Here is an 18,612-nt window from a genome sequence, read left to right on the forward strand (position 1 = left end):
AGGTGATCCTGATTCCCAGAGCCGTGTTCTTTCCATTGGACCAACAGCTGGATATTGCACAGATACAGTGACACAGCCTCCAACTGTGATGCAGCGTGAAGCAGCGTGGCTCAGTGGAAAGAGCACAGGCTTGGGAGTCAGAAGTCAAGGGTTCCAGTCCCAGCTCCGCCACATGTCTGTTGGGTGACCTTGGGCAAGTCACTTCACTTCTCTGAGCCTCAGTTACCTCATCTGTAAAACGGGGATGAAGACTGTGAGCCCCATGTGGGACAACCTGATCACCTTGAATCCCCCCAGCGCTTAGAACAGTGCTTTGCACATAGTAAGCGCTTAACAAATGCCATCATCATCATCATCATCGAAGGATGGCTGTTCTGTACTTATGCTTACCGGTCTACCATCTCCAATTCTCCACTTTAGGAACTGGTAGATTATTTTAAAATTAGCAAATTCTACTAAATTTCCATTTTGAGATTGATTCTTCCACAATGCCTATTAGATTACAAGTGATTTTAACACAAAGAATTATGAAGATGTTCTAAAGGACAAAAATGTTTCCTAATTCTCAAAGAGAATACAGAATTAAACTTTTAACTAAAAATGTGAAGCCCAATATTATTGTTTTCTTCAGAGAGGTGGGAGAGGAGCTGGACCCTCCTCTTCTGCCTATTCTTAAAAGTTTCATTTAGCCTTCTTCCCCCCCCGCCCCCCCCACAAAAAAAATGGGAGAGAGTTCAAAATTTACAGAGAGAATAAGGAAAGTATTCATTTCATCCAGAACCACTATAGAACAATTATTCCACCAGGTGTTTTACATAGTAGTTACACATACTTGTCAAGCGCTTACTGTATGTTAAATACTGTTCTATGTGCTTGAGGAAGGTACAAATTAATTAGGTCGGACACAGTCCCTGTCCAACATGGGGCTCACAGTCTAAGTAATGAAAAAATATTTTGTTTGATGTCAGCAATCCACTGTAGTAATAATAATTATGGTATTTGTTAAGCACTTACTATGTGCCAGGCACTGTTCTAAGCACTGGGATAGATACAGTATAATCAGGTTGGACACAGTCCCTGTCCCACATAGTCTTAATCCTCATTTACAAGATGAGGGAACTGAGGCACAGAGAAGTGGAATGACTTATCCAAGGTCACACAGCAAACAAGTGGTGGAGCCGGGATGAGAACCCATGAGCTTCTGACGCCCAGGCCCATGCTCTATCCGCTAAGAATATTTTTAATCTCCTTTAAAAAGATTAATACAAAGAACTTACATGCACCGTAATAAAGTCTTTCAACATTGGTGCCTTTGGTTTCATTACAAAGAAATTCTACTGCATTAAGCCAATTAGCTAGAAATTAAAATAAACCACAATCCAAAACAGATTTAATCACCTTTACTGGGACTCAAGATGTTTTTCTCAAATGTCTATCTGCTAAATTGAATTTGTCAAACACAATCTTTAGACAATTCTCTCCTTCACTTGATAGTGAATATCCACTTGGTTATAGGTAATAGGTCAAATCCGGGCTCTGCAACTTGTCAGCTGTGTGACCTTGGGCAAGTCACCTAACTTCTCTGTGCCTCAGTTACCTCATTTGTAAAATGGAGATGAAGACTGTGAACCCCACATGGGACAACCTGATTACCTTGTACCTACCCCAGTGTTTAGAACAGTGCTTGGCACATGCTCTGTGACTTTGGGCAAGTTACTTAACTTCTCTGTGCCTCAGTTACCTCATCTGTAAAATGGGGATTAAAGTCTGTGAGCCCCACGTGGGACAACCCAATTACCTTGTATCTCCCCCTGAGCTTAGAACAGTGCTTGGCACATAGTAAGCGCTTAACAAATACTATCATTATTCCAGCACTTAGAACAGTGCTTTGCACATAGTAAGCGCTTAACAAATGCCATCATTATAGTAAGCACTTAACAAGTACCAACATTATTATCTTCTAGACTGTGAGCCCGTTGTTGGGTAGGGACCATCTCTATATGTTGCTGATTTGCACTTCCCAAGCGCTTAGTACAGTGCTCTGCACAAAGTAAGCGCTCAATTAAATGAATGAATTTGGTTCTAACAATACTAACTAGAGATAAACATCAACCATATTTATTGAATGCTACTGTGTGCAGTGCACTGCACTAAGCACTCGGGAGAGTACAATATTACAGAGTTGGTTGCCCACAATGAGCTTGCAGTCTAGAGGGGGAAACAGACATTAATATAAATTACAGATATGTGCAGAAGTGCTACGTAGCTGTGGGAGCAGTGAATAAAGAGGACAAAACCAAATGCAAAGGGAAGACAGGCAGTGGGGAGAATGAGGAAATGAGGGCTTAGTTAGGGAAGGCTTTAAAGGAGGGGAAAATGATCAGCTGTCAGATATGACGAGGGGGAAAGTTCCAGGCCAGAGGCATGAAACTCCTTACCATCAGCTTTAAAGCACTCAAACACCTTACCCCCCTCCTACCTCACCTAACTACTCTCCTACTACAACACAGCCCGTACACCGCACTCTTCTAGTGTCAACCTACACACTAACTTCAATCTCATCTATCTCGCCATCGACCTCCCACCCATGTCCTGCCTCTGGCCGGTAACGCCCTCTCTCCATATCTGACAGACAACCACCGTCAAAGCCACAGCTTCTCCTCACCTTCAAAGCCTCACTGAAAGCACATCTCCTCCAACAAGAGGCCTTCCCTGACTAGGCCCTCATTTCCTCTTCTCCCACACCCTTCTGTGTCGCCCTTGCACTTGGATTTGGTCCCTTTATTTACCCTTCCCTCAACCCCACAGCACTTATGTAAATATCCATGATTTATTTATATTAATGTCCGTTTCCCCCTCTAGACTGTAAGCTCACTGTGGACAGGGAACATGTCTACCAATTCTGTCATATTCTAATATTTTACTCTACCAAGTTCTTAGTACTGTGCTCTGCACAATAAGCCCTCAATGTATACAACTGATTGATTCATTCATTCATTCAGTTGTATTTATTGAGCTCTTACTATGCGCAGAGCACTGTACTAAGCACTTGATGTGGGCAAGAGGTCAGCGGTGAGAGATACAATATGACGGTACAGTGAGTAGATTGGCATTGGAGGCACAAAGTGTGTGGGCTTGGTTGTAGTAGGAAATCAGACTGTGAGCCCGTTGCTGGGTAGGGACCGTCTCTATATGTTGCCAACTTGTACTTCCCAAGCGCTTAGTCCAGTGCTCTGCACACAGTAAGTGCTCAATAAATACGATTGAAAGAATGAATGAAATCAGGGAGGTAAAGTAGGAGGGGGAAAGGTGACTGAGCACTTGAAAGCTCTCAAGGAGTTTCTGTTTAATGGATGGCCAACTACTGGAGGTTCTTGAGGAGTGGGGAAATATCGATTAACTGGTTCTCTAGAAAAATGATTCAGGCAGCAGAGTGACGTATGGACTGTAGTGGGAGAGACAGGAGGTAGGGAGGATAGCAAGGAGACTGAATCAGTAATAATAATAATGACGGTATGTGTTACGCGCTTACTATGTGCCAGGCACTGTACAAAGAGCTGCAGGGGGTACAAGAAAATTGGGTTGGATACAGTCCCCGTTCCACATGGGGCTCACAGTCTCAATCCGCAATCTACAGATAAGGGAACTGAGGCACAGAGAAGTGAAGTGACTTGTCTAAGGTCACACAGCAGACAAGTGGTGGAGTCGGGATTCGAACCCACAACCTTCTGACTCCCAGGCCCAGATTCTATCCACTAAGCCATGCTGCTTCTGAGAGCTCACCTCCTCCAGGAGGCCTTCCCAGACTGAGCCCCCCGTCCTACCTCCTTCCCCTCCCCACAGCACCTGTATATATGCTTGTACAGATTTATTACTCTATTTATTTGACTTGTACATATTTACTATTCTATTTATTTTATTTTGTTAATATGTTTTGTTTTGTTGTCTGTCTCCCCCTTCTTGACTGTGAGCCCGCTGTTGGGTAGGGACCGTCTCTATATGTTGCCAACTTGTAATAATAATAATAATAATGATGGCATTTGTTAAGCACTTACTATGTGCCAAGCACAGTTCTAAGCGCTGGGGAGGATACAAGGTGATCAGGTTGTCCCACATGGGGCTCACAGTCTTCATCCCCATTTTACAGATGAGGTAACTGAGGCTCAGAGAAGTTAAGTGACTTGCCCAAAGTCACACAGCAGACACGCGGCAGAGTTGGGATTTGAACCCATGAACTCTGACTCCTGTACTTCCCAAGCGCTTAGTACAGTGCTCTGCACACAGTAAACGCTCAATGAATACGATTGAATGAATGAATACTTCTCTGTAACCAAGGTGCAAGAGGATAAACGCTTGGATTAACTTGGTAGCAGTTCGGATGGAGAGAAAAGGGCAGGCTTTTGCAATGTTGCAAAGGTTGAACGGACAGGATTTGATGACAGACTGAATATGTGGGTGGAATCAGTGGGATGAGTTAAGGATAACACCAAGGTTACAGGCTTGTGAAACAGGAAGGTTGGTGGTGGTGTCCACAGTGATAGGAAAGTCAGGGGGAGGAAAGGGTGAGGGTTGGAAAATAAGGAGTTCTGTTTTGGACATGTTAAGTTTGAGGGGTTGGCGGGACATCCAAGTAGAAATGTCCTGAAGGCAGGAGGAAATACGAGACTGCAGAGAAGGAGAGATTAGGTCTGGAAATGGAATTAACTGTTACCATGGTAATACAATTACTGATCCTTCCTCCCTTCCTTCCTCTCCCCCTCGTCCCCCTCTCCATCCCATCTTACCTCCTTCCCTTCCCCACAGCACCTGTATATATGTATATGTTTGTACATATTTATTACTCTATTTATTTATTTTACTTCCACATTTCTATTTTATTTTGTTAGTATGTTTGGTTTTGTTCTCTGTCTCCCCCTTTTAGACTGTGAGCCCACTGCTGGGTAGCAACTGTCTCTATATGTTGCCAACTTGTACGTCCCAAGCGGTTAGTACAGTGCTCTGCACACAGTAAGCGTTCAATAAATACGATTGATTGATTGATTATCCTATTTCACCTCAATTACTGTATCAGCCTCCTCGCTGACTTCCCAGCCTCCTGTCTCTCCCCACTCCAGTCCATACTTCACTCTTCTGCCCAGCTCATTTTTCTACAAAATCTTTCAGGACACATTTCCCCACTCCTCAAGAAACTCCATTGGTTACCCATCCACCTCTGCATCAAACAAAAACTGCTCACCACTGGCTTCAAAACACTCAATCACTTTGTCCCCTCCTACCTCACCACTCTCCTACTACAAACCAGACCGCACACGTTGCTCCTCTAATGCTAATCTTCTCACTGTTCCTCGCTCCCATGTTGCCAACTTGTACTTCCCAAGTGCATAGTACAGTGCTCTGCACACAGTAAGTGCTCAATAAATACAACTGAATGAATGATCGCAGCTATCTCACCTCCAACCCCCCACCCCCGCCTGTAACCAGGAACACCCTCCCTCTTCAAATCGCACAATTACTGTCTCCCCATTCAAATTACTCAATTAAATCAATTACTTTCTCCACCTTCAATGCCTTATTGAGGGCACATCTCCTACAAGAGGCCTTCCCTAAGCCCTCCTCCCCTCTTCTCCCACTCCCTTCTGCATTGCCCTGACTTGTTCCCTTTATAATAATGATGGTATTTATTAAGCGCTTACTATGTGCAAAGCACTGTTCTAGGCGCCTTTTCAGCCCTACAGCACTATGTACATATCTGTATTTTATTCATTTATATTAATGTCTGACTGCAAGCTCAATGTGGGCAGGGAACGTGTCTGATCATTGTTGTATTGTACTCTTCCAAGCACTTAGTACAGTGCTCAGCACATAGTAGGCACTCAAATATGACTGAATAAATGAATTTGGGGATAATAATATTAACGGAATTTAGTGCTTTGTATATGCCAGGCACCATACTAAGTGCTGGGGTGGACATAAGCAAATTGGGTTGCACACAGTCCCTGTCCTACATGGGGTTCACAGTCTCAATCCCCATTTTACAGATGAGGTAACTGAAGCACAGAGAAGTGAAGTGACTTGCCCAAGGTCACACTGCAGAAAAGTGGCAGAGTCGGGATTAGAACCCATGACCTCAACTCCCAGGCTTGTGTTCTATCCACTACGTCACGGGGAATCATCCGCATAGAAGATAGTTGAAGCCATGGGACCCCCTCCCCTTTCTCCATCCCCCCAACTCTCAACCCTCTCCACTACTCTCCCATCCTTCCCAGCAGTATCTTCAGATGAGATCTCCTCCCTCCTCTCAAGTGCTACTCCATCCACCTGTGCTTCAGATCCCATTCCCTCTCATCTTATGAAAACTCTCACCCCCTTCCCTTTTCCCCTCAACTTCCATCTTCAACCGCTCACTCTCCACTGGTTCCTTTCCCTCTGCCTTCAAACATGCCCACGTCTCCCCCATCCTAAAAAAAACCCTCTCTTGACCCCACTGCTCCTTCTAGTTATCGCCCTATTTCCTTCCTACCTTTCCTTTTCAAACTCCTAGAACGAGTTGTCTACACTCGTTGCCTCGAATTCCTCAACTCCAACTCTCTCCTAGACCCCCTCCAATCTGGCTTCTGTCCCCTACACTCCACCAAAACTGCCCTCTCAAAGGTCACCAGTGACCTCTCTGCTGCCTTCGACACTGTGGACCACCCCCTTCTCCTCAACACGCTATCCAACCTTGGCTTCACAGACTCCGTCCTCTCCTGGCTCTCCTCGTATCTCTCTGGCCGTTCATTCTCAGTCTCCTTTGCAGGCTCCTCCTCCCCTTCCCATCCCCTCACTGTAGGGGTTCCTCAAGGGTCAGTTCTTGGTCCCCTTCTGTTCTCTATCTACACTCACTCCCTTGGTGAACTCAGTCGCTCCCACTGCTTCAACCATCATCTCTACGCTGATGACACCCAAATCTACATCTCCGCCCCTGCTCTTTCTCCCTTCCTCGAGGATCTTACCTCCTCCTGCCTTCAGGATGTCTCCATCTGGATGTCTGTCCGCCATCTAAAACTCAACATGTCCAAGACGGAACTCCTTATCTTCCCTCCCAAACCCTGGCCTCTCCCTGATTTTCCCGTCACTGTAGATGGCACTACCACCCTTCCCGTCTCACAAGCCCGCAACCTTGGTGTCATCCTTTACTCGGCTCTCTCATTCACCTCTCACATCCAATCCATTACCAAAACCTGCCGGTCTCACCTCCGCAACATCGCCAAGATCCACCCTTTCCTCTCCATCCAAACCGCTACTTTGCTGGTTCAATCTCTCATCCTATCACGACTGGATTACTGCATCTCTGATCTCCCATCCTCCTGTCTCTCCCCACTTCAGTCTAAACTTCACTCTGCTGCCCAGATAATCTTTGTACAAAAACGCTCTGGGCATGTCACACCCCTCCTCAAAAATCTCCAGTGGTTGCCTGTCAACCTATGAATCAAGCAAAAACTCCTCACTCTCGGCTTCAAGGCTCTCCACCACGTCACCCCCTCCTACCTCACCTCCCTTCTCGCCTTCTACAGCCCAGCCCGCACCCTCCATTCCTCTGCCGTTAACCTCCTCACTGTGCCTCGTTTTCGCCTGTCCCGCCGTCGACCCCCGGCCCACGTCCTTCCCCTGGCCTGGAATGCCCTCCCGCCACACATCCGCCAAGCTAGCTCTCCTCCTCCCTTCAAAGCCCTACTGAGAGCTCACCTCCTCCAGGAGGCCTTCCCAGACTGAGCCCCCTTTTTCCTCTCCTCCTCCCCTCCCCATCGCCCCCGCCTCTGCCCTACTTCCTTCCCCTCCCCACAGCATTTGTATATATTTGTTCATATTTATTACTCTATTTTACTTGTACATATCTACTACTCTATTTTATTAATGATGTGCATATAGCTATAATTCTATTTATTCTGATGGTTTTGACACCTGTCTACATCTTCTGTTTTGTTGTCTGTCTCCCCCTTCTAGACTGTGAGCTCACTGTTGGGTAGGGACCGTCTCTATATGTTGCCAACTTGTACTTCCCAAGTGCTTAGTACAGTGCTCTGCACACAGTAAGCGCTCAATAAATACGACTGAATGAATGAAATGCATTCTCCACGGAAGTGGGTGCAAATGGAGACTAGAAGGGGACCCAGAAGTGAGCCTTGAGGAACTTCCACAGAAAGATTGGGAGGCAGAGGAGGAGCCCATGAAAGAGACCGAGAATGAGAGGCCAGAGAGACAGAATCAGGAGAGGATTAATACTAGGTCAGCAAACCCAAGGTTGGATAATGTTTCCAAGAGAAGAGCGTGGTTAGACAGTAACAAAGACAGCTGAGAAGTTGAGGAAGATTAGGATGGAGTAGAGGCCACTGGATCTGGCAAAAAGGAGATCATTGGTGACCTTTGAGAGGGCGGTTTCTGTGGAGTGAAGGGGACAGAAGCCAGATTGGAGAGGGTCAAGGAGAACTGGAGGAGAGGAATTTGAGACGGCGGGTGCAGACAACTCGCTCAAGGAGTCTGGAGAGGAATGGTTGAAGGGAGATGGGGTGATAACTGGAGGGAGCCATCGGGTCAAGGGAGGGTATTTTTTTTTTAGAACAGGGGAGACATGAGCATGTTTGAAAGCTATGGGGAAGCAGCCACTGGAGAGTGAACAGTTGGAGATGGCATTTGGGGAGGGAAGAAGGGAAGGGGCAAGGGGGCAAACATGATATTCAGAGCTCTTGGACTAAATCAATGCCCTAGAATAGATCTAAGATTAAAAATAGAGTGCACTGTGGCTGCTTCCCAGAAATTACCAATTCACTTGGCTGCTATGAATTCTGTACATTTAAGAAAATAAGTAAAAGATAAATCAATAGACTATCATTAGAACACTAAAGAGTTCTTTAGCACTAGGTTTTAGAGCCTATAAACAGAATTTGAAGATGTAAAGACAGTATAAAGTTTATTGCGAGCAGGGAATGTGTCAACTCTCCCAAGTATTTATTATACTGCTCTGCACACAGTAAGCAGCATGGCCTAGGGGACAGAGGACAGGCCTGGGTTCTAATCCCAGCTCCTCCACTTGTCTGCTGTGTGACCTTGGACAAATCACTTCATTTCTCTGGGCCTCAGTTACCTCATCTGTAAAATGGGGGTTGAGACTGTGAGCCCCATGTGGGACATGGACTGTGTCCACCCTGATTATTTTGTATCTACCCAGGCGCTTAGTACAATGCCTAGCACATAGTAAGTGCTTAACAAATACCATGGGGGTGGGAGTGAGGGGGGGAAGGAAGCCCTTAATACCATTAATTGATTAATCAATTAATTAATTGATTAATTAAGCACCATGATGAGTCCACCAGGTAGACGAGCTTTCAGAGATACGGTTTGCATTATGCCTCAAAGAAAGTTCAATAATTTGGTTAGTTCCACTTTAAGCTGCTCTCATCTCTTAGTACAGTGCTCTGCACATAGTAAGCGCTCAATAAATACGATTGATTGATTGATCTCTCCAGCCTGTCTGGAACTCCCTCCCCCTTTCCACACCACAGGCCACTGCTCTCCTCATCTTCAGGGCCTCTGGCAAATCACATCTCCTCCACGAGACCTTCACTGATTAATTGATAATTCCCCAGCTCCTACATTAGCATTTTTGTACCACCTATGTGTTTTAAGTACTCAGAACCACTCTCTGTACCATTTATGTACATGTCTTATGCATGCTATTGATGATGGTGATATTTGTACCCAGTTACTATGTATCTAACACTGTTCTACGCACTGGAGTAGGTACAAGATAACAGTGCTTTACACATAGTAAGCGCTTAACAAATGCCATTATTACTACTATTATTATGAAGATGGACACAGTCCCTGTCCCACATGGGCTCACAGGCTTAATCCCCATTTTACAAATGAGGTAACTGAGGCACAGGGAAGTTAAGCAGCTTGCCTGAGGTCACAAAGCAGAAAAGTGGCGGAACTGAGATTAGAACCCATGACCTTCTGACTCCCAGGAGTGTGTTCTATCCACTAGGCCTTGCTGCTTCCCCATAACTGTAATTTACTTTAGAGTCTGTCTCCCCTGCTAGATTGTAAACTCCATGAAGGCAGGGAGCCTGTCTATTCAGACTATTGTACTCTCTCAAAGCACTTAATCCAGTGCTCTGCATTTGGAAGGCACTCAAACAATTCTGATTGACAGGGGTCCAATCATCCAATTAAGTCATACACTGTACTTCCCCACCATTCAATCACATTTATTTATTGAGCACTTACTTTATGCAGAGCACTGTACTAAGCACTTGGAAAGTACAACAGTATGCTGCTACAGAGAAGTAGCGTGGCTCAGTGGAATGAGCACAGGCTTAGGAGTCAGAGGTCATGGGTTCTAATTCCAACTCCGCCACTTGTCAGCTGTGTGACCTTGGGCAAGTCATTTCAATTCTCTGTGCCTCAGTTACCTCATCTGTAAAATGGGGATTAAGACTGTGAGCCTCATGATTGCCCTGTATCCCCCCAGCGCTTAGAACAGTGCCTGGCACATAGTAAGCGCTTAAATGTGACAGCACTACCATCCTTCCCATCTCACAAGCCCGCAACCTTGGTGTCATCCTTGACTCCGCTCTCTCATTCACCCCTCACATGCAAGCCGTCACCAAAACCTGCCGGTCTCAGCTCCACAACATTGCCAAGATCCGCCCTTTCCACTCCATCCATACCACTACCCTGCTCATTCAAGCTCTCATCCTATCCCATCTGGACTACTGCATCAGCCTTCTCTCTGATCTCCCATCCTCGTGTCTCTCCCCACTTCAATCCATACTTCATGCTGCTGCCCGGATTGTCTTTGTCCAGAAACGCTCTGGGCATGTTACTCCCCTCCTCAAAAATCTCCACTGGCTACCAATCAATCTGCGCATCAGGCAGAAACTCCTCACCCTGGGCTTCAATGCTGTCCATCTCCTCGCCCCCTCCTACCTCACCTCCCTTCTCTCCTTCTACAGCCCACCCCACACCCTCCACTCCTCTGCCGCTAATCTCCTCACCGTGCCTCGTTCTCGCCTGTCCGACCCCCGGCCCACGTCATCCCCCTGGCCTGGAATGCCCTCCCTCTGCCCATCCGCCAAGCTAGCTCTCTTCCTCCCTTCAAGGCCCTCCTGAGAGCTCACCTCCTCCAGGAGGCCTTCCCAGACTGAGCCCCTTCCTTCCTCTCCCCCTCTCCATCCCATCTTACCTCCTTCCCTTCCCCACAGCACCTGTATATACGTATATATGTTCGTACATATTTATTACTCTATTTATTTATTTATTTTACTTGTACATATCTATTCTATTTATTTTAGTTTGTTAGTATGTTTGGTTTTGTTCTCTGTCTCCCCCTTTTAGACTGTGAGCCCACTGTTGGGTAGGGACTGTCTCTAAATGTTGCCAACTTGTACTTCCCAAGCGCTTAGTACAGTGCTCTGCACACAGTAAGCGCTCAATAAATACGATTGATTGATTATTATTATTATTATTATTATTACTATTATTACTACAACACAGCAATAAACCACCATTCTGTACACCACTCTTCATAACCTAAAAACTTGTGTCTGTTTGGACAGAGGCAATTTGCACTCTCTAGATATCATCAGGCTGCATTTCAGAACAACCTTGAGTTTAAGGTAAAAGAAGATATTACTTCTTTCCCCCTTTGGGCATTTTACTGTTTGCTACCCTGAGTCGTCAAAGCACCAGGTTTTGGTAGGCTAGCTAGAGAAAAATCCAGGGAGACACAGCCTCAGTAATTACCTTGTCTGGCTGCTGAGACCACCGATGCATTTGGCACATGGGCAATCCTCTTCTTTTCTCCTGGCAGGGACAGCTTGGTAGAATGCTGCTGGGATGCCAACTGAGCGGCTTGCACCATTTCTGATGCCTGTTGCTGAGCCAGTTGAGTCCTCCGATAGCAGATCTCCTGAGCAGTTGGAAGTTGGTATGACCGGATTACTGATTTGTTCGGGACATCTGCCTGCAGGAACACAAAAAAAGGTGACCTACTCCCAAGTCTAGACATCCGCTTCCGGCATTTGCGATGCCTCTTGTTCTGGCAGCTGAGTACCATGAGACTTGGGTCTCACAATCTAAGAGGGAGGGGAAAACAGGCATTTTATCACCAGTTTTTGCAAGAGGAAATGGTGACTCAGAGAAATTAAGTGACTTGCCCACGTTCACAGAGCAGGCAAGTAGTGGAACCAGGAGTAGAACCTGGGGTCTTCCGATCCTAGGCCCGGGCTGGGCACTTTCCACTTAAGCTGGCCTTCCCACTCTCCTTTCTGTGTTGCCTATGCACTTGGGTCTGCTCCCCTTAAGCACTTTGATATTCACCCCTCTCCCAGCAGCCCCACTGACCATACGTACATATCCATCTGTAATTTATTTTACCATCTGTCTTCCTCTTTAGTCCGTAAACTCCTTGTGGGAAGGCATCGTCTATATCTACTCTTTTGTACTCCCCCCAAGCGTCTAGTACAGTGATTACTTAAATACTATTGATTGACTTATTGTCTGACTGAGTCTTGACATCAGTTACATCACTTCTGATGTTGGCAGTTGGGTCAGCCAAGAATTTTGGCAGCAGAATCAATGATACTTACTGAGCTTTTTTTTTTTTTTTGGTATTTAAGCACTTCCTATGTGCCAGGCACTGTACTAAGAGTACAATACAACAAAGTTGGTAGCTACGTTCCCTGCCCACAATGAATTTACAATCTGGAGAGGAAGACAGGCATTAATATAAGTAATTTATAGAGATGTACATAAGTGCTGTGGGGCTGAGGGTGGGGTGGAAAAGGGTACAGGTCTAAGTGCTTAGTACACAATGCAGAAGGGAGAGGGAGTCGGGGAAAAGAGGGCTTAATCGGGGAAGGCCTCTTGGAGTAGATGTGACCACAGAATGACTTTGCAAAAGGGCTGATTCCCTTGCCTGTTCTGATGCCTACTGAAGGCACCCAAAGAGAAGATCGTCCTGTTTTTCTAGCAAATGGCACTTCAAAGAGGCAACTGAAAAAGAAACTGAACACTTCCTAACATTTTGATTTTCAAGAGCACTCATGGAAGTAAACAGATCCCCATGAGTACTGCTGCCTCCATCCTTTCTAATCTTCAGTCCAGGCTGAAAGAGACTCAAAGCTACATAGTTTAAAAGCCTCTGTCTGGGAGGAAGAAAAGCAGATGCAGCAAAAGTAGTAAGTACATCAACTTCATTGTCAGATGACAGAATACGGACTGGCAAAAATGTCAAATTTTGAAGGCAAAGAATGTATGTAGTGATCCCGTGAGAGTTTAATACAATGATTACCAACTTGTAATGGTAATGTTGCCAACTTGTACTTCCCAAGAGCTTAGTACAGTGCTCTGCACACAGTAAGCGCTCAATAAATATGACTGAATGAATTACGTATGAACCACCAACATGGGACCGGTAAAAGTCATCCAGGCTGGCTGAGTTTTTTTGGTTTTTTTGGTGGGCTTTTTAATGGTATTTGTCACGTACTTACTACATGCCAGACACTGTATTAAGTGCTGGCATAGATACAAGATAATCAGGTTGGAGGTGGTCCCCGTCCCACTGGGGGCTCACAGTCTTAATCCCCATTTTACAGATTAAGTAACTGAGGCACAGAGAAGTTAAGTGACTTGCCCAAATTCACACAGCAGACAAATGGCGGAGCTGGGATTAGAACCCAGATCCTTCTGACTCCTAAGTCCATACTCTATACACCAGGCCACACGGCTTCCCAGGAAGAAGGGTGGGACTGTTAGCCCCATACAGGCCTCTAGACTGTATTCTCATTGTGGGCAGGGAATATGTCTGCTACATTGTTATAAAATGCTTCTCAGTGGACTTGAGTAGTTGAAAGCTGAACTGCGTGGCTAAGATTTTGTCAGTATTTTTACTCTCCCATAGTACAGTGTTCTGCACACAGTAAGTGCTCAATAAATACAACTGATCAATTCTCTCACAAAATGGGATTTTCACTTAAAAGTTTTTCTCCCTCCTTTTAGAGGCTCAGAAGTGCAACCGTAGGTCCAGGATCACTTACAGCTTTTCACCATCATTTTCTCATTTCTTTCAGAGAGAAAAGGCCCAAATATTAAGATGTTTTTGGTCTCATGGCAACAAAGATAAATTAATGCATTCTGACAATTGTAAAATAAAAACACAGACCACTCATGTTTTAAAACAGAAACTTAGGCTTGGAGCCTGAAAGGAGCAAGACTAAGTCTAAGAGCAAACAAGCTTGCAGGCAAGTAGTAGTAAACTGAAAAGGTGTCTTTTTGTACTGCTACTCATGTTTTCTGCTACAATGCCTTCAGATGGATCAACTTCCAGCCACATATTATAAAAGGGAAGACTTAAAAAAGGTCCCACAGGATACAATCCTCTCCATAACCTAAGAAATTAGTAGGAAGAGATGCTGCTGCTCAGAAGTCACCGCTCCACTACTGGCAGTCTTTTTTGGCCTTTTTTTTTTTTTTTATCCCGTCATGCTCCTCCTCCTCTCCCACTGAGACTTTGAAAAATGAGGAATTGTGCAAAGAGGGAGATAAGGGGGCGGTCGGGGAAGTGAGGGTGAGAAGAGGGGAAATGGACAAGCCCACTGCCATACATTCTTGATATTTTTATGGTACTAAAAACGAGCACCCCTCTCAATATCACACCTGGAGAGCAACCAGTACTCTACCGGTCTCGACTATGGGAGGAAGAGTCAAGCAGAGGCAAACCAATTCCATCCCTAGCTTGGGCAGTGGCTAGCGAGTGGTAGGCCATCTGCTACAAGTCAAAACGCAGCTGTGCTGGGCAGCAGCGGCACGGGAGAGTCAAAGGCAGACTTGGATTTACTGCACAGAAGGAGGCAATGGTAAACCACTTCCGTATTTTTACCAAGAAAACTCTATGGATACACTATCAGAACGACTGCAGATGGAGGTGGGGCGTTCTGAGACAGATGTGTCCATGGAGTCGCTATGGGTCGGAGACGACTCGACGGCATAAGACAAGACAAAAATGGGCACTTACATTTTCTTGCTTAGAAAGATGAGAAATTCTCCTTTTTTGTCCCGGAAACAGGGTGGTCAAGTTGTCCTCGGTCTTTTCATCATTGTTCTCTTCCCTGGATGGCTGAAACACAAAGAGGAAGAGGAAACTTCTCCAGCAGGTTGCTCACATGCTCCTTTTCTCTGGGGGTGCTGGAAAACTTCCTCTTTGCCATCTTAGAGAAAAAGTGTTACCAGATAACAGGGAAAAACAAATCACTGAATCACTGAAAGGCTCAACTGCAGAGTGAAAAGTTCCGTGACAACACACACACAAAGGTTCTCATTTCACAAATCTCTTCATCAGCCGTTGAAGGAAAAAAAGCTTCCCACAACATCAGGATATTTTGTTAGATCTGCAGTTTTAATCTTTTACCAATACAGACACTTCATGAAAAAAAATTAAGACTCAAAATCTTAGCCAGGCAGTTCACCTTCCAACTACTTAAATCCAGAGAAGCATTGTAAAACAAGAAATTTTTAAGAGTACGAGAGAGACTAATTTCCTCCCCATGGTAATCATGCCCTAAAGAGAAGATCCTGAAAAGCAACAAGCAACATAATGTCACCACTTACGACATAAGAACCATCATACACTTGGCTGAAAAAATATTAGTTCCATTAATTCTTTGGGGCAAAGTTCACCAAACAAAACCCCCAATATTGCAAACTATTAAATACTGTAATATTACAATATTACAAAACCCTCATTACAAAATCCCTTTCAATAGAAAAAACTTCCTAAAACCCCTTCCCCACTGCTTATGTCAAGGACTGCCTAAGTTCTTGCCAGAGTCCTTCATGTATGAGGATAATGCCACTGATGGTGAAATTCAACTACGGGAGTAGCTGAAAAGGCCAATGTGGGATTGTCTCTCCTACACCACGCACACCCAACAACTGTGCATTGTCTTTTGTTGTGCTTTCATGTTTGCTTGCAGGGCCTGGCACCATTATTGCTTTGGCTTCCTTTTTTCATGATCCATACAAACCTTCTGGTCTTTTCTTGATTGCAGTGTGCCACGCTGGTCCATTCATGTTAACTAACTCCCAGTTTACAACTCAGATGATGATGATGGCATTTGTTAAGCGCTTACTATGTGCAAAGCACTGTTCTAAGCACTGGGGGGGATTCAAGGTGATCAGGTGGTCCCACATGGGGCTCCCAGTCTTAATCCCCATTTTCCAGATGAGGTAACTGAGGCTCAGAGAAGTGAAGTGACTTGCCCAAGGTCACCCAACAGACATGTGGCGGAGCCGGGACTGGAACCATTGACTTCTGACTCCCAAGCCTGTGCTCTTTCCACTAAGCCACGCTACTTCACGCTGCATCACAGTTGGAGGCTGTGTCACTGCATCTCTGCAATATCCAGCTGTTGGTCCAATGGAAAGAACATGGCTCCGGGAATCAGGAGACCTGGGTTCTAGTCCCAGCTCTGTGAGTTGCGGGGAGGTATGTGCTGGGGCTCTGCCAACAGTGGTAAAGGTTTCTGACTGAAGAACCACTTAGTGTGTTCCACAAGGTGGGCAGGCCCAGAAAGAATCCTGAAAAATAGCTGGTAGGTATGGGCAGCAAAGGCTACAGTGGCTTTGACACATTGCCAGGTCATGTCACTACAGCACAACACTGGCAATGTGTGGCAAAGTGAGGCCCGCACATTAAAAAAAAAACAGAATGAATGAATGATGGCATTTGTTAAGCGCTTACTATGTGCAAAGCACTGTTCTAAGTGCAGAAAAAAACCCCACAACAGCATGCACTTCACAATATGCTGCATCCCTGCTGGCCTACTGGCTTGGGGCACTTTGCACCAATAATAATAATAATAATAATGGTATTTGTTAAGCACTTACTATGTGCAAAGCACTGTTCTAAGCGCTGGGGAGGTTACAAGGTGATCAGGTTGTCCCACGGGGGGCTCACAGTTTGAATCCCCATTTTACAGATGAGGTAACTGAGGCCCAGAGAAGTTAAGTGACTTGCCCAAAGTCACACAGCTGACAGTTGGCGGGGCTGGGATTTGAACCCATGACCTCTGACTCCAAAGCCTGGGCTCTTTCCACTGATTACAACTGGCAGGGAAGAGAAACTGCATGTGGTGTCATGCAACCACTAGCACTATAATCAAATCTTCAACGCACTTTTCAGCCTCCAAACTTCAGGATGAAATTTTGTCTGCCGTAAGCCAGAAGACTCCATCTTCATCTTGAAAACACTCTGTCTACTTGGCTTTTAGTTTCAACTCAGTATCTGGGTATCTTACTGTCATCCATTCTCCTCACATGTCCCACTCAGTGCCGCTCTGCTAAAGTAGGCAGAGTTGGAATGATAGGAGACTGGCTTCTTTCTAGGGCTCTGCTGCTTGTAATCTTGCCCTGCCATTTGATGTGGAGTAAACCTTTAAGTGTCACTGATGGAACAGCTGAAAGTCAGATGCGGCGTCTGCAGGGGTCCGGGGTCTCACAGCCGGAAAAAATGCTGGACCGCACTTCAGCCCTTTAGTTTGGTCTAGGTGACAGTCTTCCAAAGGCTGTGTCAGCCTTCTTCACTCTATTCTCTACTTCCTTACCTATCTCTGCTGCTGCCCCTGGCTTCTTCCCCATCCCACGTGGTGCAAACATGAGTGCAAGTGGCAGCAGGACTCAACTGGCATGAACTCTGGCCGGTCCGGCTTGAGCAGTGAGGAGCATGAAAACAGCCATCACGCTTGGAAGCTTTTTACCATATTCACTGTTCCCCTTGCCTTTCATGATATTGTTCTCTGTTTTTACCGTTTCACCTTTCCCCTTGTGTCTTTTGCTAACCCTCCCCTGTTTATTCTCAGGTTGCGAGCCACTTGGGGCACAGAGACAGCATCTAATTCTCATCTGCATTTTTTCCCTTAGGCCCTCAGTACAGTACTTTGCACACAGTAAGCATTCAAAACAATACTGCTAACTGCATCACTGACTAGTGTGCTACTGTCTAGGTAGAATCAGTTGTAATGTCTCTTACTGAGCAATTAATATATGCAGAGAAAGCACTGTACTAAGCACTGGGAAAGTACACAGAGGTGAAATTAGGCATGGCCTCTGGCCCTCAAGGAGCTCACAATCATAGAATATAAGGGGGAAGAGAGAACTGACAACAGGCACATAAGGGACAATAAATCACAAAAGTGGCATACAAGGACAAATGCACCACATCAAAACAAAAAAAAATCAGTACGGTGCTGTGGCTACAGGAACAGAACCTTGGGCTCCTCGTGGCTCAGAATCTAAGGAACATCTGTAGCCACAGCAACTGCTACAGCAGCCCCCAGTCTTCACGAGGTTTTGTCAAGGCCTCGCGCTATGGGTGGTTTTCTCTTTCGCACTGGGATGGCAGAAGGTTGGATGGGATGGAGTCTCCCCCGACGGCACAGAGGAGAGCTGGTGCAGGTTCCCAGGTAGGCAGCATGGATGTTCGGTGGTGGATGGGAAGGAGGGGGACACCGAGGGCATTCAGCGGCAGCTGAAATCCCTGCGGCCTGGCACACACCGTGAATTTCGGGAGCAGGA

At 45.8% G+C, this 18,612-nt stretch overlaps 1 protein-coding gene across 1 annotated transcript in view; it reads right to left on the minus strand.

The window, feature by feature from the left end:
- The window catches only part of REXO1 (RNA exonuclease 1 homolog), a 123,164-nt gene that overhangs the window by 57,117 nt on the left and 47,435 nt on the right, over nt 1-18,612 (minus strand). Inside the window, exons 3-4 of the mRNA XM_038770601.1 lie at nt 15,056-15,157; nt 11,785-12,004 (exon numbers count right to left, since the gene is read on the minus strand). Coding sequence (XP_038626529.1) covers nt 11,785-12,004; nt 15,056-15,157 — 322 coding nt within the window. The remainder of the gene's footprint in view (nt 1-11,784; nt 12,005-15,055; nt 15,158-18,612) is intronic.

Source organism: Tachyglossus aculeatus, chromosome X2 (assembly GCF_015852505.1).
Source record: "Tachyglossus aculeatus isolate mTacAcu1 chromosome X2, mTacAcu1.pri, whole genome shotgun sequence".
Taxonomy (NCBI): Eukaryota; Metazoa; Chordata; class Mammalia; order Monotremata; family Tachyglossidae; genus Tachyglossus; species Tachyglossus aculeatus.